Below are 26,833 nucleotides of genomic sequence, written 5' to 3'. Positions count from 1 at the left end.
CAAGAGCTGAATCATCAGTGTTAAATGTACACATGACAGAGTAGTAGAATTGAATGTTGTTATTAAGTCATTTTAGTAATGGCACAGGCTGGGCAACATACAGTGTGGGAGCTAGGAACTAAGCCCAGGGAGATGAAAACACGTGTACTTGAAAGCCAAAAGCGAGAGTCCGCTGCGCGAAAGCAGCCTAATCAATTCATCATATAATCAAACAACTGCATACACACCCACCAGCTTCTCCCAATTGCACTGACACGGTACACTCAGCTACCCTGATACCTTATCCAGACAATCCCTAAGGACAAACGTCTGCAGGCTCACCTACCGTAAAGTGCAACATGGTCGAACCCATGTATTAGAAGGGAAATAGTTGAGAGGGCTCAGCATCTGTGAAAAGTGAATTAGTTAATGTCTCTGAGCTGAAATACTAATTCTGTTTTCTTTCCATAGATGCTGCCTCCCCAGCATCCACCAGAACATCTTCAAGGAGCGATGCTTCAAAATGGGGGCATTCATCATTAAGGACCTCATCACCTAGGACATGCCCTCTTCTCATTGCTACCGTCAGGAAGGAGGTACAGGAGCCCGAAGTCACACACTCAACAATTCAGGAACAGATTCTTCCCCTCTGCCATCCAATTTCTGAATGGACATTGAACTCTTGGACGCTACCCCACTACTTATTTTTCTCTTTTTGCACTATTGTATCACTAAGCAAACAATAAAGAAAGGGAAGCTCGATAATGAAAATAAACTAGCACAAAATATAAAAATGGATAGTGAAAGTTTTTGTAATTATATAAAGTGGAAAAGGGTGGCTAAAGTGAATGCAGGTCCCTTGGAGGATGAGAAGGGGGAATTGATATTGGGTAATGAAAAGATGGTCAGGGCTTTGAATGACTATTTTGTGTCGGTCTTCACAGTGCAGGATACTAACTAACATGACAAAGAGAGATGTTATGGATGTGATGGGAGGTGAGGACCTCGATATAATAGCTATCACTAAAGAGGTAGTGCTGAGCAAACTTGTGGGCCTGAAGATAGATAAGTCCCCTAGTCCTGATGGAATACATCCCAGGGTGCTGAAGGAAATGGCAGAGGTTATAGTCAAGGCTTTGGTGATGATTTACCAAAATTCTCTAGACTCTGGGTAGGTCCTAGAGGATTGGAAGACGGTGAATGTCACACCACTGTTCAAAAAAGGATGTAGGCAAAGGGTAGGTAACTACAGGCCAGTTTAACATCTGTAGTTGGGAGAATGCCTGAAGCTATCATTGAAGAAAAAAATAGCAAGGCATCTGGAAAGAAATGGCTCCATCAGGCAGATGCAGCATGTATAGAGGATTAGTTAACTAATAGAAAGTAGAGTGTTGTGATACATGGGTGTTACTCTGGTTGGCAATCAGTGGTGAGCAGTGTGCTACAGGGGTCGGTGATGGGCCCACAAATGTTCATGATATACATTAACGATCTGGAAGAGGGGACTGAGTGTAGTGTATCTAAGTTTGCTGATGATACTAAATTGAGGGGGAAAGCATATGGAGAGTCTACAGAGAGATATAGATAAGTTAAGTGAGTGGGCAAGAGTCTGGCAGGTGGAGTACAATGTTGGTAAATTCGAGGTCATCCACTTTGGAAGGAAAATTGAAAGAGCAGATTATTATTTAAATAATAAAAATTGCAGCATGCTGCAGTGCAGGACTTGGGAGTGCTTAAGCATGAATCACAAAAGGTTGGTTTGCAGGTACAGCAGGCTATCAAGAAGACAAATGGAATGTTGGCCTTCAATGCTAGAGGGATTGAATTTAAGAGCAGGGAGGTCATGCTGCAATTGTACAGGATGCTGGTGAGGCCGCATCTGGAGTACCAAATGCAGTTTTGGTCTCCTTACTTGAAAAAGGATATACTGGAAGCGATGCAAAGGAGGTTCACCAGGTTGATTCCAGAGTTGAGGGGTTAGACTATGAGGAGAGATTGAGTTGCCTGGGACTATACTCGCTGGCATTCAGAAGAATGAGAAGAAATCTTATAGAAACATATAAAATTATGAAAGGGATAGATAACATAGAGGCAGAATAGTTGTTTCCATTGGTAGGTGAGACTACAACTAGGGGACATAGCCTCAAGATTCGGGGGAGTAGATTTAGGATGGAATTGAGGAGTAACTGCTTTTCCCAGAACCTGTGGAATTCTCTGCCCAATAAAGCAGTGGTGGCTTCATATATATATTTTCTCATCCCTTATGGCTGGTGTGAATGTGTATTTTTCTCTCAATCTCGGGTCCTCTACCAGAGGCCTGGGAGTTTGAGGGTTCAGCCAGTATCCTTGCTGTTCCTAGTACTACGCTCTTCTGGTCCGAGATCTCAGGTGTTGTTTCCGGGATTTGTTGGAGCCTCTCTCCCAGTCCAGGTGTCACAGCTCCAATTGCTCCCATCACCACTGGGATTACTCTGACTTTAACCTCCCACATCCTTTCTATCTGCTCTTTCAAGCCCCGGTATTTCTCCAGCTTCCCATATTCTTTCTTCCTGATGTTACTGTCATTCGGGATTTCTACATCTATTACTATTCCTTTCTTCTGTTCTTTTTCCAGTATTACCATGTCTGGTTGGTTGGCCAGTACCTACTTATCAGTCTGTATTTGAAGTCCCACAGGATCTTAGCTCTTTTATACACATTTATACACTTCTTCCTGTGATTTAGTTACTATTATCATGTATGGCATTGTACTGCTGCTGCAAAGACAACAGATTTCACCACACCGGTGATATTAAACCTGATTCAGATTCTGTCCTAATGAGTCTTTTCAGCATTTTTAAAAATTTAGCTTTGGCACTACTTATTTTTTGGTTTTGATGGACAAACGGAACTCTTCAGATTCAAATAAAAAATCATTCCTTTAAGTAGATTTTACAATGTGTTACACGTGCAAGATCTTTACTGACCTTCCTTTTCTAGTTCAGCTACTCCACATCGCTTTACTTTAAACTTTGCCAGATACGGAGCTTTGGCTGCACTGTGAGTTAATCAAAAACACAAGCATTAATGGTAGAACGTTATAGCAGAGTACAGGCCTTCTGGCCCACAATATAGTGCTGACCGTTTAATCTTCTCCAAGATCAATCTAATCCTCCCCTCCCACACAATCCTCCATTTTACTCTATTTTATTTATTAGCAATACAGTGTGGAGTAGGCCCTTCTGGCCCTTCGAGCCATGCTGCCCAGCAACTCTCGACAACCCTGATTTAACCTTAAGCTAATCATGGAACAATTTACAAACCCCATTTCCAGAAAAGTTGGGATATTTTCCAAAATGCAATAAAAACAAAAATCTGTGATATGTTAATTCACGTGAACCTTTATTAAACTGCCAAAACTACAAAGATTTTCAATAGTTTTACTGACCAACTTAATGGTATTTTATAAAAATACACAAATTTAAAATTTGATGGCTGCACACACTCAACAAAAGTTGGGACAGAGACATGTTTACCATTGTGTTACATTACCTTTCCTTTTAATAACACTTTGAATCGTTTTGGAACTGAGGATACTAATTGTAGTAGATTTGCAATTGGAAATTTTGTCCATTCTTGCTTGATATAAGACTTCAGCTGCTCAACAGTCCGTGGTCTCCATTGTCTGATTCTCCTCTTCATGATGCACCATACATTTTCAATTGGAGATAGATCTGGACTGGCAGCAGGCCAGTCAAGCACACGCACTCTGTGTCTACAAAGCCACGCTGTTGTAGCCCGTGTAGAATGTGGTCTGGCATTGTCCTGCTGAAATAAGCATGGATGTCCCGGGAAGAGCCGTCGCCTTGATGGCAACATATGTCTCTCTAAAATCCTAATATACGCCTCAGAGTCAATGGTACCTTCACATACATGCAACTCACCCATGCCGTGGGCACTGATGCACCCCCATACCATCACAGATGCTGGCTTTTGCACCTTTCGCTGATAACAATCAGGATGGTCATTTTCATCTTTAGCACGGAGAACTTGACGCCCATTTTTTCCGAAAACTAACTGAAATGTGGACTCATTTGACCACAGCACACGGTTCCACAGTCTTTCCACAGTCTGAGATGAGCTCGGGCCCAGAGAACTCACTGGCATTTCTGCACTGAGTTGATGTATGGCTTCCTCCTTGCGTAATACAGTTTCAAGTTGCATTTCTGGATGCAGCGACGGACTGTGTTAAGTGACAATGGTTTTCAGAAGTACTCCTGAGCCCAGGTGGCTATAATTGCCACAGTAGCATGACGGTTTCTTAGGCAGTGCCACCTGAGGGCTCGAAGATCACGTGCTTTCAACAGTGGTTTCCCACCTTGCCCTTTACGCACTGAGATGTCCCTGAATTCTCTGAATCTTTTCACAATATTATGTACTGTAGATGTTGAAAGACCTAAATTCTCTGCAATCTTGTGTTGGGAAATGTTCCTTTTGAACTAACAATTCTCTCACGAATTTTGGCACAAAGGGGTGAGCCACGACCCATCCTTGCTTGCAAAGACTGAGCCTTTGATGGATGCTACTTTTATACCCAGTCATGATACCTCACCTGCTACCAATTAGCCTGCTTAATGTGGAGTCTTCCAAACCGGTGTTACATGAATATCCTGTGCACTTTTCAATCTTATTTTAACTCTGTCCCAACTTTTGTTGAGTGTGTTACAGCCATCAAATTCTAAATTTGTGTATATTTACAAAATACAATTAAGTTGGTCAGTAAAACTATTGAAAATCTTTTCTTTGTACTTTTGTCAGTTAAATAAGGGTTCACGTGAATTAACATATCAAGATTTTTGTTTTTATTGCATTTTGGAAAATATCCCAACTTTTCTGGAAATGGGGTTTGTACAATGTCCAATTAACCTACATCTTTGGACTGTGGGAGAATACCGGAGCACCCGGAGAAAAACCCATGCATTCCATGGGGAGGATTTACAACACAACACTGAAATGTAACTCCACACTCTGGGATGCCCCGAGATGTGATAGCGTTGCTCTAACCTCAACAGTACTGCAGCTTTCATCCCTGCGTTTCTCTAAGATTCTCTTAAATTCGTCTTACTAGTAGTGCTGCTGGGGATTCCACATACTCACCACTCTCTGTATAAAAACCTAGCTCTGATATTCTTCCTATACTTTCCACAAAACACCTTAAAATTATGAGCAACAATCACAAAATGCTGGAGGAACTCAGCAAGTCAGGCAGTATCTATGGAAATGAATAAACAATTGACATTTCAGGCTAAGATCCTTGCTCCTTAAAACAATTCCCTCTTCTATTAGCCATTGTTAACCTGGGAAGAAGTCTCTGGCTGTCCACTCTATCTATGCCTCCTATCATATTGTGCACATCTGATCAAGTCACCTTTCATCCTCCTTTGCTCGAAAGAGAAAAGGCCTAGCTGGCTCAACCAATCCTCATTAGACATGCTGGCTGAATTAGAGAGCATCCTGGTAAATCTCTTCTGCCCCTTCTCTAAAGCTTCCATATTCTTCCTATAATGAGGCAACCAGAACTAAACACAATAATTTTCAGTGACATGCACAAAACACTGGAGGAACTCGGTAGCATCTTAGCATCTATGGGAATTAAAAAACAGTTGATGTTCTGCACCGAGACCCTTGACTGGAAAGAAAGGGAGAAGATGCCAGGATAAAATAGCACACAACATAATAATTTACAAACAAAGGCACCCAAAGTTCTATGTCATGATCCTGTATATAAATATGAAAACACTAAAGGCTAGTTTACTATTACATACCTATTCAGCACAAAATAACTCCTTATAAACGAATAAAAGGAATGGACAACAGGAGATGTAATTGTAAAGTCAAGTTTCACCTTTGCATAGGAGTTCCTGACTTGTAGTCAATATCCAAAACGATTGCTTCTGGGTTACTTGGAAGGTAACAACCTAAAAGCAAAAGAATACAAACTTCTGAATGCTTGATCTTCAATAATTATGTATTGAATCTTAACTGAATTTCACAGGAGCACCATTGAGAGTCTCCTGACAAGATGCATCTCCAGCTAGTATGGGAGCAGCAGAGCATTGGACCAGAAATTCCTACAAAGGACTGTAAGAACAGCTGAGAGGATCATAGGGTATCCCTACCATCCAACAAGGACATTTACCAGGAGCACAGGAATGCGGCTTACACAGGGAACTTTGTATTATCAATTTCCAGCCATCTAGCATCCTCTTTGACTTTCTACCATCAGGCAGAAGACTGCATCAGGACAAGAACAGTTTCTTCCCTCAGGCCATTAGGCTTCTGAGCTCCCTGCCGCATCACATTCAAAGTGTCACCCAATAACTTGTACTATACCCTACAATATTTAATTTATACATGTTACTTTGTTTATCTATGTATAATTCATTTGTAGATTTAATTCTTAATTTGCTAAGCTATTGTGTGTTATATGTGGATTATGTGTACTACTTTATATCCTGGTCCGGAGAAATGTTGTCATGTTGACAATAAATTTGACTTGAATTGACTTGGTGTTGTGTATTTAATATTTCAGCAACATTTGAGTAATATCATAAATATATAGCTTAATTAAACATTCTTTCTTTATGAGTAATGTGCAAAAGTATGTGAATGGCATATTTCGTTACACCACCACATCGTATGGCACATCTCACTAAAGGTAAAATGAAGCAGGCACGTTATCCAGGACATCTTCAAGGAGCAATGATTCAAAAAGGCAGCACCCATCAATTAAGGATTCACATCACCCAGGACATACTTTGTTTACATTGCTACCATCAGGAAGGAGGTACAGGAGCCTGAAGGCACAGACTCAGTGATACAGGAACAGCTTCTTCCCCTCTGCCATCTGATTTCTGAATGGGCATTCAACCTATGAACACTACCTCATTACTTTTTTATTTCTATTTTTGCACTACTTATGTAATTTAACTATTTAATACATATACTTATTGTAATTAACATTTTTTCCTTTAATCAAATTCCCATGAGGCGGCGCGGCACGGCAGCAGCGGCCTTTGAGACTTGGTGTTACTTTAATTTAATTTTCTATTTTAAGTTTGATACACAATTTTCGATTAGGCCACAAGGATAACAGAACAGTTATTTACCATCGCCAGATACTACTACGATACAGAGAGCGCCCAAAAACAAACCTCCACAAAGATCTGCTGGCTGAATTACGCGATGTCGGCTTGCTGAGGGGAATGGGCCTACAATCCTCGGGCTTGCCTGATGCTGGGAGCCGGAGACGGATACGCTGTAAGCGATGTGCGAGGAAGCGGAAGTGAGGCAAGTGGGCAGGGGTCCGTGCCAGGCTCAAAGCAAACCCTAGCCGGCTGGCTCTCCCGTCCATTCAGCTCTCCAATGTCCGCTCCCTGAACAATAAATTGGACTACATCCGACTCCAAAGTAATACTCGGCAGGAGTACAGAGTTTGTTCCGCGTATGTCTTCACAGAGACATGGCTCACTGATGGGATTTCAGACGCTGCCATCCAGCTAGACGGGCTAGCTTTGTTTCGTTCGGACAGAGATGCAGCTGTCTCCGGTAAGGCTCGTGGTGGCGGTGTCTGTGTTTACATCGACATGGAATGGTGTAAGAACACCGTGCTGGTTTCCAGACACTGCTCGTTGTTAGTGGAGTTTGTGGCAGTTCGATGCAGACCATTTTATTTGCTACGGGTATTCACCTCTGTCCTTATATTCAGTGTCTATATTCCCCCCAGCGCTAATGCTAAGGAGGCACTCTGTGAACTGTACAGGGCGATTAGTGAAATGCAGAACACACATCCTGATGGTCTGTTTATTGTCGCTGGTGATTTTAACCACACGAACCTTAAGTCAGTGCACCCCAAATTCCATCAGTATGTGGACTTTGCAACGAGGGGGGAGAACGCACTGGATGGACCTTGTTTACACAGACATCCCCGACATGTACCGGGCAGAGCCCCGCCCCCACCTCGGATACTCAGACCTCATCTCTGTTATGCTAATCCCAGCTTGTCAGGCGCTCCAGATCAGTTCAGAAGCAGGTGAAAACCTGGCCAGCGGGAGCCATCTCTGCTCTTCAAGACTGCTTTGAGAACACTGACTGGCACATGTTCAGGGAGGCTGCAAGCGATGGTGACTCTACCAACTTCGAGGAGTACACAGTATCAGTGACCAGCTACATCAGCAAGTGCATTGATGATGTTACTCTGTCCAAGACCATCACTATACGTGCCAACCAGAAGCCATGGATGACCACAGAGGTGCGTGCGCTGCTGAGGTCCCGCGACTCTGCCTTCAGAGCAGGCGACAAGGCAGCTTTAACAACAGCAAGGGCCAAACTGTCCCGAGCCATCAGAGGGGCAAAGCGTGCACACACTCAGTGAATCCACAGCCACTTCCAGGACAGCGGCGACACGCAGCGCATGTGGAAGGGCATCCAGGACATCACCAATTACAAGACATCACCTGACTGTGCAGGTGATGCCTCCCTCCCAAATGCGCTGAGTAACTTCTACGCCCGGTTTGAGACGGAAAATGATGTGGCGGCGAGGAAGTCCACCCCTCCTGCGAATGACCAGGTGCTGTGTTTCTCTGTGGCCGACGTGAGAAGAACCCTGTGCAGGGTCAACCCACGGAAGGCTGCTGGACCAGACAACATCCCTGGTAGAGTGCTCAGAGGATGCGCAGACCAGCTAGCAGATGTTCTCACTGACATCTTCAACATCTCCCTGAGCAGCACCATCATTCCAACGTGCTTCAAGGCCGCTACCTCCGTCCCCGTGCCAAAGAAGTCTTTAGTGTCCTGCCTAAATGACTACCGTCCTATTACACTTACATCCATCATCATGAAGTGTTTTGAGAGGCTCGTCATGAGGCATATCAAGACCCTGCTGCCCCCCTCACTGGATCCCCTACAGTTTGCGTACCATCTCAACTGCTCAACAGATGACGCCATTGCCACCACCCTCCACCTGGCCATAAAAGACACATACGTTCGGATGCTGTTCATAGACTTTAGTTCAGCATTCAACACAATCATCCCTCAGAAACTGATTGGAAAGCCGAGCCTATGGGGCCTGAACACCTCCCTCTGCAACTGGATCCTAGATGTCCTGACTGGGAGACCTCAGTCAGTCCGGATCGGGAGCAGCATCTCCAACACCATCACACTGAGCACGGGGGCTCTCCAGGGTTGTGTGCTCAGTCCACTGCTGTTCACTCTGCTGACCCACGACTGTGCTGCAACACACAGCTCGAACCAAATCATCAAGTTTGCCGATGACACGACCGTGGTGGGTCTCATCAGCAAGAACGAGTCAGCTTACAGAGAGGAGGTGTAGCGGCTAACGGACTGGTGCAGAGCCAACAAGTCTCTTAATGTGAACAAAACAAAAAAGATGGTTGTTGACTTCAGGAGGGCATGGAGCTACCACTCCCCGCTGAACATCGACGGCTCTTCGGTAGAGATCGTAAAGAGCACCAAATTTCTTGGTGTTCACCTGGTGGAGAATCTCACCTGGTCCCTCAACACCAGCTCCATAGTAAAGAAAGCCCAGCAGCATCTCTATTTTTTGTGAAGGCTGAGGAAAGTCCATCTCCCACCCCACATCCTCATCATATTCTACAGGGGTTGTATTGAGAGCGTCCTGAGCAACTGCATCACTGCCTGGTTCGGAAATTGCACCATCTTGAATCGCAAGACCCTGCAACAGGTAGTGAGGTCAGCTGAGAAGATCATCGGGGTCTCTCTTCCTGCCATCACGGACATTTACACTACACGCTGCATCCGCAAAGGAAACAGCATTATGAAGGACCCCATGCACCCCTCATACAATCTCTTCTCCCTCCTGCCGTCTGGGAAAAGGCTCCAAAGCATTCGGGCTCTTACGACCAGACTATATAACAGTTTCTTCCCCCAAGCTATCAGACTCCTCAATACCTGAAGCCTGGACTGATACCTTGCCCTTGTTTATTATTTATTGTAATGCCCGCACTGTTTTTGTGCACTTTATGCAGTCTAGTGTAGGTCTGTAGTCTAGTATAGCTTTCTCTGTGTTTTGTTTTATTATGTAATTCAGTCTAGTTTTTTGTACTGTGTCATGTAAACCATGGTCCTGAAAAACGTTGTCTCATTTTTACTATGCACTGTACCAGCAGTAATGGTTGAAATGACAATAAAAGCGGACTTGACTTGACTTGCTGCTGCAAAGACAACAAATTTCATCGCATATGCTGGTGACATTAAACCTGATTCTGATTCTGATTCCTGAGTTTTCCTTTAGATTAGTTTTTGGAGATACAAAGTATAACAATTGGTATTAAATAGATAATAAGGACTACACTTTAGATTCCAGTTGGAAAGACTCCCAAATAAAACATTCCAACTTTAGGTACAGAGGAGATATCAGGGGTAAGTTTTTTTTTTACGCAGAGAGTGGTGAGTGCGTGGAATGGGCCGCTGGCGGCGGTGGTGGAGATGGAAACAATAGGGTACTTTTAGAGACTCCTGGATAGGTACATGGAGCTTAGAAAAATAGAGGGCTAGATAGTTCTAAGGTAAGGACATATTTGGCACAGCTTTGTGGGCCAAAGAGCCTGCATTGTGCTGTAGGTTTCTATGTTTAAAGATGGTTAAAGACACATTGGGTGGTGGGGTGGAAATATGTCTCTACCAAAGATACTCCTTCTGTCTGTTAGCCTTGGAAAAAGGTGTAGCACCTACTTAGCCCTCCCTACACCTGCCCAATTAGGGTCACGTGAAGCCATGCAAGCAGGTGGTGGATGGCTGTACGAGCAACTGGTGCGTATCACAAGTCCTGGTTATGCAACACTGACGCCAAGCAGACAGTTTCTGAAAAGTATTGATAATGGCTGGAGTCTCTCATCTTGTAAAAACACTATCCAGAAGAAGACAATGACAAACCACTTCTGTAAAAAGACCATGATCACCTATGTCATACAACATGGTACATGATGAATGAATGAAAGACAAGTACTAACAGAAACTCGGGAACCAGGAGGTAACATAAGAAGACTCTCTCTTACCAGGTTGGACTTTAACCTCTGACAAGGCCTTCAGGCAGGCTTTTTTCCTCTCTTCTCCTTTAGGATAAGGCCTAAAGATAAGGAACGTCACAGTAAGAGATTCCATGTTTCCTGTATTTCTGCTGCATTCAACTGTACATTCTCATAGAACATAACATCACCCAGCCATAATCAGAGGGTGAAGGTGAGAGTCAGTGAGAGTGACAGTGAGATGCAGAAATCAAGGAGAAAGAGAAAGGGAGAGAGAGAAAATGAGAGATAAAATGAATGAGGAAAGAGAATGAAGAGAGAAGAGAAAAATGTATTAGCTAGAACAAGGAAAAAGAGAAAACCAGGAGAGTGAGCAAAAGAATGGAAAAGAGGAGAGGAGGTGAGCAAAATTGGGAGAGAGGGGAGAGAAAGATTGAGCAAAAATAGGAGAGAGAGAGATTGAGCAAAATTGGGAGAGGGGAGAGAGAGAGAGCGAGCAAAATTGGGAGAGGGGAGAGAGAGAGAGAGCTAGCAAAAATGAGAGAGAGGAGATAAGGTGAGCAAAATCGGAAGAGAGAGATTGAGCAAAAATGGGAGAGGAAAGAAAGCAAAAGGAAAGAGATGAGATGGAGTGAGAAAACGGAGAGAGAGAACAAGGGAGATTGAACTAGGAGAGATGAATTTCCATAGTTTATGATACTGTAGACAAAGGGAGGCTACTTTAGTGCAATAGAGGATTTATTATGTGTTCCCAGAATTCTTGGATCTTTGGAAAGGAATAAATCAGACATTTATTGAAGCGCTGACTGACAGAAATACTAACAGTAAAAGAAAAAGCTATGAGCAGATAAAACAGCATATTTTTTGAAACAGATGATTATCTGAATGGCAGCACTAGTTATGGTACATTGGTCCATTTCTCACATCAACTTTAGAAGCCATCTGACATGACCTTAATCCTCAACCTCCTTTCAAAAAGAACTAGAAACATGCGGCTTACTGCAATTGTATAATTGTCTTTACATTGGAAGAGGGTGGTTTCGAAGTTTGAAGTAAATTTTATTATCAAAATCATTTTCATTTTCTTAAAGGCATATTCAATAAATCTATAGAATAATAGCTATAATAGAATCAATATAAGACCACATCAACTTAGGTGTTCAACCACTGTGCAAAAGACACAAATTGTGCATATGCAAAAAGAAAGAAATAATAATAATAAATAAACAAACAATAAATATTGAAAACATGAGATGAAAAAGTCCTTAAAAGTGAGTCCATTGGTTGTGGGAACACTTCAATGATGGGGCAAATGAAGTTCACTGAAGTTAGTCCCTTTGGTTCAAAAGCCTGATGGTTGAAGGGTAGTGACTGCTCCTGAACCTGGTGGTGTGGGTCCTGAAGCTCCTGTACCTTCTTCCTGATGGCAGCAGTGAGAAGAGGGCATGCCTTGTGTGGTGGGGATGCTGCTTTCATGCAACAGCAAACTGGTTAGGCTTCTTAAGTTGTAGGGACGCAATGTTGACACCAGAATTTGGTGACACCTGCAGGTTTCCCACAGCACAGCCATGGCCCATGACACAAACAAATATTGTATGTTTCAATGCACATGTGACAATAAAACTAATCTTTTTTTCTAATAACAGATAGCTAAAGTAAGTAAGTCACTGAAAACCAATTTCTAGCATTTTGTGGGAAATACAGAAGGATACCAAAAGCAACACACACAAAATGCTGAGGGAACTCAGCGGGCCAGGCAGCATCTATGGAAAAGACTAAACAGATGATGTTTTGGGCTGAGACCCTGTATCAGAACACCAATTTCAATTCTACTTCCCATTCCCATTCTGACATGTCAGTCTATGGCTTCCTCTTTTGACACTATGAGGCCACACTCAGGTTGTAGGAGCAACATCTTCTATTCTATCTGGACAGATGCTCTGTCAGACCATCTTACATTCGGTCTGTCTAAGTCAGGAGCAGAATTAGGCAATTCAGCTAATCAAGTCTGCTCCACCATTCCATTATATCTAATCCTGAATCCCACTCAAAGCCATACACTTGCCTTCTCACCATATCCTTTGATGCCTTGACTGATCAGGAGACTATCAACTTGTGCTTTAAATATGTCCACAGACTTGAACACCATGGCAGTCTGTGGCAGAGCATTCCACAGATTCACTACTCTCTGGCTAAAAAATTTCCTCCTTACCTCTCTTTTAAAAGGTCGCCCCTCAATTTTGATACTCCCACCATAGGAAATATCCTTTCCACATCCATCTTATCTAGTCCTTTCAACATTCAATGAGATCCCCACACATTCTTCTAAAGTCCAGTAAATACAGGCCCCTGTTCATTCCTGGAATCATCCTCATGAACCTCCTCTGGATTCTCTACAATGACAACACATCCTTTATGAGATATGAGACCCAATACTGCTGACAATACTCCAAGTACACCCTTGACTATTGTCTTACAAAGGCTCAGCATTATTTCCTTGCTTTTATATTCTATTTCCCTTGAAATAAATGTCAACATTGCATTCTTTACCACAGATTCTTTTTCTTTCTAAATCTTTTTATTAATATTAGTAATATGGACAGAATACAGATGATATATTGATAAAGAAATTACCAACATACACATTCCATTACATATGAAAAAAAAACATACATAATAGTTACAATATAAATGAGTTTACCAAGACATAAGCCATAAGATATATGTATGGACATAGTAAATCTAAATATTTCATAATGTATAATATAAAAAAACAGAAAAAAGAAAGAAAAAAAAACAAAAAAAAATTTATATAATGCAAAACTAACTAATCTAATAACTATAACTAATAAGTAATATAAAAGAAAAAAAAACAAACAAAAGAGAAGGAAAAAAAAAAGTGGGCTGTTTATAATATCTCACAAAAATAAGTATTCATCAATGCCGTCACTTCCGGTCCTCTAAAATACATAAGCTAAAAGCTGGGAAATCAAATGTACTTGGCACAGGGTCATATTACATCATATGAAAATGTTGAATAAATGGTCTCCATAACTTTTCAAATTTAATAGAAGTCTCAAAAGTACCACTTCTAATTTTTTCTAAATTTAAACATAACATAGTTTGAGAGAACCAATTAAATACAGTGTGAGGATCAATTTCTTTCCAATTCAACAATATAGATCTTCTAGCCATCAGAGTTAGAAATGCAATCATTCGACGGGCTGAAGAAGATAAATGCTGTGAATCTAACATTGGTAAACCAAAAATTGCGGTAATAGGATGAGGTTGTAAATCAATATTCAAAACCGCAGAAATAATATCAAAAATATCTTTCCAATATTTCTCCAAAAATGAACATGACCAAAACATGTGAGTTAAAGACGCAATTTCAGAATGACATCTATCACAAATAGGACTTATATGAGAGTAAAAATGAGCTAATTTATCCTTGGACATATGGGCCCTATGTACAACCTTAAATTGTATTAGTGAATGTTTGGCACATAACGATGATGTATTAACTAATTGAAGAATTCTATCCCAATTCTCACTAGAAATACTAAAACTAAGCTCTCTTTCCCAATCCTGTTTAGTCTTATAAAGGGGCTCTGAACGTATCTTCATAATTATATTATAAAGTTTTGAAATAAGCCCTTTTTGAAAAGGGTCTAATTCAAATAAACTCTCCAAAGTATCTGAAGGCACAAAATTTGGAAACGTAGAGAGTACAGAACTTAAAAAATGTCTAATCTGTAAATATCTAAAAAAATGAAATCTCGGCAAGTTATATTTGTTGGATAATTGTTCAAAAGACATGAAACAATTATCTAAAAATAAATCAGAAAATCTTAGTAATCCCTTAGTTTTCCAAGCTGAATAAGCTTGATCTATAATGGAAGGGTGAAAAAAACAATTAGATACAATAGGACTATTTAAAACGAATTGAGTCAACCCAAAAAATCTCCGAAATTGAAACCATATACGCAACGTATGTTTAACTATCGGGTTGTCAATTCGTTTCGGCAATTTAGAAAGAGCAAAAGGGAGAGAAGTCCCTAAAATAGAACCCAAAGCATAAGCAACCACAGATTCAACCTGTAAATTAACCTTCAGGGAGTCTTGCAAGATGACTCCTAAGTCCCTCTGCACCTCAATTGTTTGAATTTTCTCCCTATTTAGATAATAGTCTGCACTTCCTCTTCTTGAGCCCTGAACTCCCGGTGGAGTTGTCGGGGTGCCGTCATGACAAGCTTTGCACCAGTCTGTTCCACCTGTTGCAGTTATGTGCCAGGGCCTGGGACACCGCAAATGTTTTCCCTGTCCATTCTTTAATGTTGTCCGTCCATCTTTTCCTCTGTCTGCCTCTCTTTCTTTTCCCCTCCACAGTTCCTTGTAGAACGGGTCTTTGCAAGGATCTTGTTATGTGGCTGTACCATCTCAGCTCTCTTTTCTTCACCGTTGTGAGAAGGTCTTCACGAGGACCAATGTGGTGCTGGATGGTCTTGCGGACCCGCTCGTTTGTGATGTGGTCCAAGTATGAGATGCCCAAGATGTTGCGATAGCATCTCATTTCCAATGCCTGTATCTTCCTCTGCAGCTCTGCTGTGAGGGTCCATGTCTTGCATGCGTACAGGAAGATGGAGAATAACAATGCACGCAGGAGACTGATCTTGTACTTCATGGTGATGTTGCTGTCCCTCCATATTGTCTTGAATAGTGGATAGTGCAGTCATCGTGCGGTTTTTGCAGGACTTCTGGTCTTGATCCTATTGTTCCTTTTATCAAAATGTATTATCATACATTTCCCAACACTGAATTCCATCTCCCACTTTTTTGCCTATTCTTCCAATTTGCCTGTCCTGCTGTAACTGCATTGCTTTCTCAGCACTACCTACCCCTCCATCTATCTTCATATCATCAGCAAACTTTGCCACAAAACCATTATCCAAATCATTGACAAAGGATGGGAAAATCAGTGGTCCCAATACTGACCCCTGAGGAACACCTCCAGTCACTGGTAGCCAACAAGAAAAGGCCCCCTTTATTCCCACTCACTGCCTCCTGCCTGTCTGACAGCTATTCCTCTATCCATGTCAGTAACTTTCCTGTTATACCTTAGGATTTTATCTTGTTAAGCAGCCTCATGTGTGGCACTTTATCAAAAGCCTTTTGAAAATCCAAGTAATTGACATCTACTGCCTCTGCTTTGTCCACTCTGCTTGTTACTTCCATGAAGAACTCTAACAGATTTGTCAGGCAAAATTTCCCTTTACAGCAACCTTTCTGACTTTAACTTATTTTATCATTAGTCTCCAAGTATCCGAAACCTCATTTTAATAATAGTCTCCAACAGTTTCCCAACCATTGATGATAGGCTAACTGGCCTATAATTTCCTTTCTTTTGCCTTCCTCCCCTCTTAGAAGAGTGGAGTAACATTTGCAATCTTCCAGTCCTATGAGACCATGCCAGATTCAAGTGATTCTTGAAAAACCACAACCAATGCATCTGTTATTTCCTCAGCAACCTCTCTCAGGACTCTGGGATGTAGTCCATCTGGTCCATGTAGTCTCCAATCTGATGGCATGAACATTGATTTCTCAATCTTCTGGTAACTGCCCCCCCACGAATCTCCGCTCCTACATCATTCCTGTTTCCCTCTCACACCCTCTCTCCTTACCTGCCCATCACTTTGCTCTGGCCTTCTGTCCTCTCCCATCTGATTCCCCCTTCACTTCTTTCGCCAATCAACTTCCCAGCTCTTTACCTCACCCCTCCTCCATTCCACCCACCCCCAGTTTCACCTGTCATCTGCCACCTTGTACTTCTTCCTCCCTTCCCCCCCAACTTCATAGTCTGTCTCCTTCCCCCTTCTTTTCCAGTCCTGATGAAGGTTCTTGGCCCAGAACAGTGACTGTTTATCCATTTCCACAGACGTTGCCTGGCCTGCTGAGTTCGCCCAGCATTTTGTGTGTGTTGGTTTGGATTTCCAGCATCCGCAGATTTTCTCATGTTACAGAAGGATATCAGATGGGCATTGACAATAATGTTCCAAAGCTCTTTGAAACGGGGAGGTGGGTTGGTGTCAAAAGACTGAAGAGCAACAAACATTCAAAAGAGGAACCAAGGATAAACTGAGCCTGCACAGGCCAATCAGGTTAACCTCAGTGGGGGAAAACACTGATCCAGGACATGACTAAATCACCTGGATGAAAATGAATTAAGTAATGCGAATCAGCACACATTTATAAAAGAAGAAATCCGATGAAAGGACTTGGCCGGATTTGTCAACTGTTTATTTCTCCGCATAGCAATTGCCTGAATTGCTGAGATTCTCTAGCACTTTACGTGAGTTTCTTAAAATATCTGGTATCTTCAGAATCTCTTGTGCTTCAAAGAAAAATAGTTTTCTTTTCCAATTTGGTGGAATTTTATGATGAAATTTAAGTAAGCGAAATGCAATAAATTTTGTGTATTTGGATTTCAGAAGGCTTTTGATGAGATGTCAAGTAACAACGTTGAAGCACAGGGAATAAAAGGACATTGATCTACAAGGTACAAGAAACAGCAATAGAGGCTCATGTTGAATGGCTGTTTCTCACACTGGAGTAAGGTCTACTCCCAAGGATCACATTACTTATTTATTTATTGGGATAGAGCATAGAAAAGGCCCTTCCAACCCATGCACCCAGCAACCCCCAATATGACCCTAGCCTAATCATGGAACAATTTACAATGACAATTAACATACCAACCTGTAGGTCTTTGGACTGTGCGAGTAAACCGGAGCACCCAGAAGGAAACCAATGCGGTCACAGGGAAAATGCACACACTCCTTACAGGCAGCATTGGGAATTTAAGCCCATACTGTAAAGCGTTGTGCAAACCACTACACTACAGTGCCACCCCTAGAACCACTGCATTTTGTGATCTTTATTAATGACACAGACTTGAGGAGTACAAGCCACAATTCCAAAATTTGCAAATAAGGCTAAATTTCTGGTTTAGTGAACTGCAAAGAAGATAGCAATATAATGTAGCAGGCTGTCAATAAGCAGATGAAATGGGCAGACACGTAGCAGTTGAAGTTTAATGAATTGATAAGCAAGGTGATCCATTTCAATAGGAAGAATAAGGAGTAACTTTTACAGACTTCTATAGATGCGAAGTGGAGAATGTATTGACTGTCTGCATCATGGCCTAGTATAGCAACACCAATGCCTTTAAACAGAAAATCCTACAGCAAATAGTACATATGGCCCAGTTTAAGCCTTCAAAGGTTAAGCCTTCCCCACCATTGAGCACATCTACATGAGCACTGTCATAAGAAAGCAGCATCCACCATCAGGGACCCCCACCGCCCAGGCCAGATGGGTCTAGATGGGTTAGAGTTTGTAAAATATGTTCAGAAAAGTTTTTTAAATCAATATATTGAGGTACCGACTAGAGAGGTTGCAATATTAGATCTCCTACTAGGAAACGAGTTAGGACAGGTGACAGAAGTGTGTGTAGAGGAACACTTTTTGGTTCCAGTGATCATAACGCCATTAGTTTCAACTTGATCATGGATAAAGATAGATCTGGTCCTCGGGTTGAGGCTCTAAACTGGAAAAAGGCCAAATTTGAAGAAATGAGAAAGGATCTAAAAGGGTGAATTGGGACAGGTTGTTTTCTGGCAAGGATGTTGCTGGTGAGTGGGAGGCCTTCAAAGGAGAAATTTTGAGAGTGCAGAGCTTGTATGTTCCTGTCAGGACTAAAGGCAAAGTGAATAAGAATAAGGAACCTTGGTTCTTTAGGGATATTGGAACTCTGATAATGACATATATAGGAAACAGGGAGCAAATAAGGTACGTGAGGAGTATAAAAAGTGCAAAAAAATACTTAAGAAAGAAATCAGGAGGGCTTAAAGACATGAGGTAGCTTTGGCAGTCAAGGTGAAGGATAATCCAAAGAGCTTCTACAGGTATATTAAGAGCAAAAGGATAGTAAGGGATAAAGTTGGTCCTCTTGAAGATCAGAGTGGTCGGCTATGTATGGAACCAAAAGAAATGGGGGAGATCTTAATTGGGTTTTTTTGTGTCTGTATTTACTAAGGAAACTGGCATGGAGTCAATGGAAATAAGGCAAACAAGTAGTGAGGTCATGGAACCTATACAGATTGAAAAGGAGGAGGTGCTTGCTATCTTGAGGCAAATCAGAGTAGATAAATCCCCAGGACCTGACAGGGTATTCCCTCGGACCTTGAAGGAGACTAGTGTTGAAATGCAGGGGCCCTGGCGGATATATTTAAAATGTCGGTATCTACGGGTGAGGTGCCGGAGGATTAGAGGATAGCTCATGTTGTTCCATTATTTAAAAAAGGCTCTAAAAGTAATCCGGGAAATTATAGGCTAGTAAGTTTGATGTCGGTAGTAGATAAATTATTGGAAGGAGTACTAAGAGACAGGATCTACAAGTATTTAGATGGACAGGGACTTATTAGGGAGAGTCAACACAGCTTTGTATGTAGTAGGACATGTTTAACAAATTTATTAGAGTTTTTTGAGGAGGTTACAAGGAAAGTGGATGAAGGGAAGGCAGTGGATGTTGTCTACATGGACTTCAGTAAGGCCTTTGACAAGGTCCCGCATGGGAGGTTAGTTAGGAAGATTCAGTCGCTAGGTACACATGGTGAGGTAGTAAATTGGATTAGACTTTGGCTCAATGGGAGAAGTCAGAGAGTGGTAGTGGAGAATTGCTTCTCTGAGTGGAGGCGTGTGACTAGTGGTGTGCCACAGGGATCAGTGCTGGGTCCATTGTTATTTGTCATCTATATCAATGATCTGGATGATAATGTGGCAAATTGGATCATGATGATATAAAGATTGGAGGTGTAGTGGACAGTGAGGAAGGGTTTTGAAAGCTTGCAGAGGGATCTGGACCAGCTGGAAAAATGGGCTGAAAAATGGCAGATGGAGTTTAAAACAGACAAGTGTGAGGTATTGCACTTTGGAAAGAAAAACCAAGGTAGAACATACAAGGTAAATGGTAGGGCTCTGAGGAGTGTAGTAGAACAGAGGGATCTGGGAATGTAGATACAAAATTCCCTAAAAGTGGTGTCCCAGGTAGATAGGGTAGTAAAGAGAGCTTTTGGTACATTGGCCTTTATAAATTAAAGTATTGAGTATAAGAGTTGGAATGTTATGGTAAGGTTGTACAAGGCATTGGTGAGGCTGAATTTGGAGCATTGTGTGCAGTTTTGGTCACCGAATTACAGTAAGAATATTAATAAGGTTGAAAGAGTGCAAAGAAGGATGTTGCCGGGACTTGAGAAACTGAGTTACAGAGAAAGGCTGAATAGGTTAGGACTTTATTCCCTGGAGCGTAGAAGAATGAGGGGAGACTTGATAGGGGTATATAAAATTATGATGGGTATAGATAAGAGTGAATGCAAGGGGGCTTTTTCCACTGAGGCTAGGGCAGAAAAAAACCAAAGGACATAGGTTAAGGGTGAAAAGGGAAAAGTTTAAAGGGAGCATTGGGGGGGGGGGCTTCTTCACACAGAGGGTGGTGGGAGTATGGAATGAGCTGCTAGATGAAGTGGTGAATGCGGGCTCACTTTTGACATTTAAGAAAAACTTGGACAGGTGCATGGATGAGAGGTGTATGGAGGGATATGGCCCAGGTGCAGGTCAGTGGACTGGGCAGAAAAATGGTTCCACACAGCCAAGAAGGGCCAAAAGGCCTGTTTCTGTGCTGTAATGTTCTATGGTTCTGTAGCATGCTTTCTTCTCATTGCTGCCATCAGGAAGAAGGTACAGGAGTCTCAGGACTCACATCAACCAGGTTCAGGAACAGTTATTACCCCTCAACCATCAGGAGGGAGGTACAGGAACCTCAGGACTCACATCAACCAGGTTCAGGAACAGTTATTACCCCTCAACCATCAGGAAGGAGGTACAGGAGTCTCAGGACTCACATCAACCAGGTTCAGGAACAGTTATTACCCCTCAACCATCAGGAAGGAGGTACAGGAGCCTCAGGACTCACATCAACCAGGTTCAGGAACAGTTATTACCCCTCAACCATCAGGAAGGAGGTACAAGTGCCTCAGGACTCTCACCACCAGGTTCAGGAACAGTTATTACCCCTCAACCATCAGGAAGGAGGTACAGGAGCCTCAGGACTCACATCAACCAGGTTCAGGAACAGTTATTACCCCTCAACCATCAGGAAGGAGGTACAGGAACCTCAGGACTCACATCAACCAGGTTCAGGAACAGTTATTACCCCTCAACCATCGGGAAGGAGGTACAGGAACCTCAGGACTCACATCAACCAGGTTCAGGAACAGTTATTACCCCTCAACCATCAGGAAGGAGGTACAGGAACCTCAGGACTCACATCAACCAGGTTCAGGAACAGTTATTACCCCTCAACCATTGGGAAGGAGGTACAGGAACCTCAGGACTCACATCAACCAGGTTCAGGAACAGTTATTACCCCTCAACCATCGGGAAGGAGGTACAGGAACCTCAGGACTCACATCAACCAGGTTCAGGAACAGTTATTACCCCTCAACCATCGGGAAGGAGGTACAGGAACCTCAGGACTCACATCAACCAGGTTCAGGAACAGTTATTACCCCTCAACCATCAGGAAGAAGGTACAGGAACCTCAGGACTCTCACCACCAGGTTCAGGAACAGTTATTACCCCTCAACCATCAGGAGGGAGGTACAGGAGTCTCAGGACTCACATCAACCAGGTTGAGGAACAGTTATTACCCCTCAACCATCAGGAGGGAGGTACAGGAACCTCAGGACTCACATCAACCAGGTTCAGGAACAGTTACTACCCCTCAACCATCAGGAGGGAGGTACAGGAACCTCAGGACTCTCACCACCAGGTTCAGGAACAGTTATTACCCCTCAACCATCAGGCTCTTGAACCAAAGGGGATAAATACTCAACTTCTTTTCCCCCATGGCTGAACTGTTCCCACAACAAATGGACTCACTTTCAAGGACTCTTCATCTTATGCTCTCGATATTTATTATTTATTTCTTATTTCTTTCTTCTTGTGTTTATTGTGTTTCGCACTCTGGTTGAACATCCAAATTGGTGCGGTCTTTCATTGATCCTATTATTATTATTATTATTATTCTGTAGATTTATTGAGGTCTGCAGCCCAGTGTAGTTTTTATCTGTGCTGTTTTTTTACATAGTTCAGTCTAGTTTTTGTACTGTGTCATGTAACACCATGGTCCTGAAAAAAACGTTGTCTCATTTTTACTATGTACTGTACCAGCAGTTATGGTCGAAATGACAATAAAAGTGACTTGACTTGAAGAATAGTAAGAATTTCAGGTTGTATACTGTGTATACATTTGCTCGGATTAAATTGAACTATTTGAAAATGAATCTCAGGGTCCTATATGGTGACATCTGTATGTATATTGATAATAAATTTACTTTGAACTTTGAGCTTTAACCTCTATCCTCTTTCCTGATTGATTCAAAGTAGATGAAAAATCCTTGCACGCAGTTTTTGGAATGAAAACGTTCCTGGTAAACTGATGTCAGTAACACAACATTCTTTGCACCCATTTCAAACCCTGACTGAGATTCAGAGAGGAAACCATCTTACTTAATGATGGCGGAGACATTGGTAATCTTGTTGAAGAAGTCATACTCTCGTTGGTAGAAGTCCTTCGCTGGGCCAGACAGAGACACAGTGATCTCTTCAATCAGTTGTTCTAGTAAGTCACCGATATCAGCTGCCAGCAAAACACATAGAAAACCATGACAGTAAAACTTTGTTAATAGAACCAGCAGGTATTGGATGCCACTGTAATAACACCCAGCACAATTTTATTTCAGTACACACAAAATGTTGAAGGAAATTTGGAGCAAAGGAAGATGAAAGGCGACTTGATAGAGGTGTACGAAATAATCATTATCATTATTATGTGCCGTGTCGATCATGGTCTCCACAGTCATGACTGTTCTTGGTAAATTTTTTTTCTATTTAGGTGGTTTGTGGCCTTCTTCTGGACAAGTGACTCCAGCGATTTTCAATACTCTTCAGAGATTGTCTAGCATCAATGGTCACATAACTAGGGCTTGTGACATGAATCAGCTGCTCATACGACCATCCACCACCTGCTCCCACGATTTTATGTGACTCTGATCGGGAGTCTTGCCCAGGGGTGACCTGCACCCTAAACCTCTTTTGGTGGTGATGTATCTCTACCCTGCCACCAAGTACAAGATAATAAAAGGCAAAAAAATTGAGTGGATAGCCAAATACTTCTTCCCAGGGGTGGTAATGAGCAAAAAGAGCAAAAATCTAAAATGATAGGAGTAAAGCAAAGCGTGGTGGTGGGGTTGGGGGGGTTATGTCAGAGGTAAGATTTTTTCCCCTCAACGAGAATGACGATAGAGGCATATACATTAGAGCATTTAAGAGACTCTTAGATAAGCACATGGATGATAGAAAAATGATGGGCTATGTAGGAAGGAACGGTTAGATTGATCTTACGAGTAGGTTAAAAGGTTAACACAACATTGTGGGCTGAACGGCCTGTACTGTTCTATGTCCTATGTTCTATTAATTCAACAGGTCAGGCAGCATCTATGAAGATGAATAAACAATCCGGCTGTGCCACTTCATCAGTAGTCATCAGGGTCTTGGCCCAAAAAGTTAACTGCTTATTCCCCTCCATAGATGCTGCGTGACCTGCTGATTTCCTCCAGCATTTTGTGTTTGTTTCTCTGGATTTCCAGCAACTTGGGAATCTCCTGTGTTTACACTTACATTTCACAAATTTTTACACAATAAAATTATTAATTTTCCACTGAGTGGCTCCAGCCACAAACCTTAATGTCCCTGAGCTTTGACCGCAGACCCAGTCCCGAGCCCCGATTGCAGGGCCAGCTTTTGCACTCTGAACTGACAAGAAATTCAGTTACCGAACAATTAGGATTTATGAAGAACTGGATATCAGTATTTAATACTAGACATAAGACATAAACACGAGATACTTTGCAGGTGCTGGAATTCCAGAGCAACACACACAAACAGCGAGAGGAACTCGTCAGGTCAGACAGCATCTATGGAAATGAACAAACAGTTGATGTTTTGGGCTGAGACTTGATGAAGGGTCTCAACCCAAAACATCAACTCTATGTTTTTCAAAGATATTGCCTGACTGTTGAGTTCCTTCAGCATTTTGTGGTTACGATGACATCTGTCCATCCAGGATTTGAATGCTGCTCATCTCAACGTTTACTTGGAGCAGGATTAGGGCAATTTGCCAACTAGGTGACAAGCAGGTAACTATTTCATCCAGTTCTTAGCCGTCATCAGAGTTCTTTGTTTTTGATCTTTCCCTTTAATGTGGATCTGCGGCATTGGAGAGGCAGATTTTCCACAGTTTGATGTCAAACAATATATCAACTTGATTGGGGAGTGACAATAGCTCGTGGGGAAATCCACCCATTAATCCTCACATTCTTTAGAGGCTGGGATTTGGCTCCATTGCCAATGTCCCACCCATCCTCACTCTGGAAAGTTACTGTGCACAGAGTCTTGTTTTGCAAGTCCACCCATGAGATTGTTCCACCAAAATCACAGCCCCAGAGGAAATCGATCTCTTGAAAATATTAGAGCCATTTGCTGCAGTCTGAAGCATACATTAACTTTCTCTTTTGTGCCAAACTTGGCTGAAATAATTAACTCTTTAGGGTGGTGGTGTGTAGATACATCTCTACCAAAGGAGGTGTAAGGCACTCCTTCCCTCTGCTAGGCTGCAGGTCACCCTTGGGCAAGGTGTAGCCCCTGCCTAGCCTCCCTCCTCCACTATCCCCCCCACTTGATCAGTGTCATGTGAAGCCATGCGAACAGGCGGTGGATGGTCATATGAGCAGCTGATACATATCACATCTTGGCTATGCAACCAGAGAAATCTTTGAAGAGTATTGATAATGACTGAGGTCACCCGCCTTGTAAAGACACTGCCCAGAAGAAGGCAATAGAAAAATTTGCCGAGAACAATTAAGGTCATAAGAGTATGATCGTTCACATCATACAACGTGGCACGTAATGAGGATGATGAATTAACTATTGATATTTAGCATTTAAATCCTAAGAGACTCCATTAGTATATATTGAGTGCAAAAAGGTAACCAGGGAAGGAATGCACAAAGTTAGAACTATTCACTGGTGATGGATTTACAAAAGAAATTCGTGTCAACATCATAATCTGCCTCCCAGAGGATCACAACTTTGTTCTGGTTCGGAGGCTTGTGAGCCTCATTGACCTGGAGTGCCATGTTGCCTGGTGTCAGGGCTTTATGCTTTGGCTCTTGGTAGGGTCACCCATGCCAAACAGGTCAAAGGGTACAGGCAGACTTCAAGTGGTCCACCAGTCCTCCAGGTTCTTTGGGGGATGGGGGTGGGGGGTAACCGTCACTGGTCAAGCAAAATTGTTAGGGAAACTGCAATGAAAAGTCCTTCTATATCTGAGTGTGACTGTGTTCCTGAGTCTCCACCCAGGACTTCCATGATTGACGGTAGTGAAAACTGAGAGGAAGCTACTGGCACGATGAAGGAAGCCCTGAACACCACCAGAGAAGGAGGAGCTTCTTTGCTGCTCTAAACTCCAGCAACATTACAAACAGTAAGTAAGTAATCACAAACAGGCAAGGAATGTACTAATAGGTACACAACCACAGTTCTTGTGCAGTACCACAGGATAAATACTTACGGTCTTTATGATTGCCTTCTTCATCAGTGAATATGTTGGTTTTCATGTTCCAAATAAATTGATGACCTAAAAGCTGTGACTTGGCAGCTGCACACAAGATGTATTCCCTTACGTAGCCCATCTAGAATAATTTGTAAAGAACATGAATGAATGGAAGTGACAGGTAAAGATGAAGTTCTATTAGAATGCACAGCATTTGTTGTCCTCTGCAGCTGGAGAACTTGCTGTATTTTGTTTAATTCAAAGAAACTGCATAAAGAAGTGCAGTTGACCCAGAGAGCTATGCTGGCTGGAGTCAGAGCTATGCTTTGGCTCTTGGTAGGGTCACCCACGTCAAAGGGTAGGGGTATGGAGGGCTATGGTCCTGGTGCAGGCTGATGGCAACTTAAATGTTTGGCAAATGGGTCGAAGAGTCTTATTCAGTGCTGTACTTTTCTACGACTCCATGACTCTAAAGGGTGTGATGCTATTACAGCTCAGGGCATCGGAGTTTGGAGTTTACTAGAATTCAGAAGAATGTGGGGTGACTTCATTGAAACCTATTGAATATTGAGGGCCTTGACAGAGTGGATGTGGAGAGGATGTTTCCTTTAGTGGGGGAGTCCAAGACCAGAGGACATAGCCTCATAATAGAGGGGTGTCCTTTTAGTATGTAATTTCTTTAGCCAGAGAGTAGTAAATCTGTGGGATATGTTGCTACAGGCGGCTGTGGTGGCCAAGTCATTGGGTATATTTAAGGCAAGAGTTGATAGATTCTTGGTTAGTTAGGGCATGAAGGGATACAAGGAGAAGGCCAGAGATTGGGGCTGAGAGGGAAATAGATCTGCTATGATGAAATTACAGAGCAGACTTATTGGGCCAAATGGCCTAATTCTGCTCCTCTGTAAGAAGACTCTGTACATCCTCCCCATGGAATGCATAGGATTTCCCTGAATGGTCTAGTTTTCTCTCACAATCCGAAGATGTACCAGGTAGGTTAAACAGTGATGTAAATTGTCCAATGACTAGGTTAGGGTTAAATCAGGGTTTGTTGGGGATGCTGGGGTGGTGTGACTCGAAG

The 26,833-nt window shown here is 42.4% G+C and overlaps 1 protein-coding gene and 1 long non-coding RNA gene across 8 annotated transcripts in view; one reads left to right on the top strand and one right to left on the bottom strand.

Annotated features, from left to right (window-relative positions):
* The window catches only part of LOC132377440 (uncharacterized), an 87,692-nt gene extending 81,214 nt beyond the window's left edge, over positions 1-6,478 (top strand). For 6 of the 7 annotated variants that reach the window (XR_009506639.1, XR_009506636.1, XR_009506633.1 and 3 more), the window contains one exon: positions 451-2,791. This is a non-coding gene — a long non-coding RNA (uncharacterized LOC132377440). Of the gene's footprint in view, positions 1-450; positions 2,792-6,013 lie in introns of those variants that run through there. The other variant, XR_009506638.1, reaches the window with a different exon arrangement.
* Positions 1-26,833, bottom strand: part of pi4kab (phosphatidylinositol 4-kinase, catalytic, alpha b) — a 314,691-nt gene that overhangs the window by 14,473 nt on the left and 273,385 nt on the right. The window contains exons 43-47 of the mRNA XM_059943702.1: positions 25,774-25,894; positions 22,653-22,782; positions 11,055-11,125; positions 5,864-5,936; positions 2,946-3,016 (exon numbers count right to left, since the gene is read on the bottom strand). Coding sequence (XP_059799685.1) covers positions 2,946-3,016; positions 5,864-5,936; positions 11,055-11,125; positions 22,653-22,782; positions 25,774-25,894 — 466 coding nt within the window. The remainder of the gene's footprint in view (positions 1-2,945; positions 3,017-5,863; positions 5,937-11,054; positions 11,126-22,652; positions 22,783-25,773; positions 25,895-26,833) is intronic.

The sequence above is a fragment of the Hypanus sabinus genome, chromosome 18 (assembly GCF_030144855.1).
Source record: "Hypanus sabinus isolate sHypSab1 chromosome 18, sHypSab1.hap1, whole genome shotgun sequence".
NCBI classification, from domain to species: Eukaryota; Metazoa; Chordata; class Chondrichthyes; order Myliobatiformes; family Dasyatidae; genus Hypanus; species Hypanus sabinus.
Note: the sequence above shows the minus strand (reverse complement) of the source record. Positions and strands in the feature narration are given on the sequence as shown.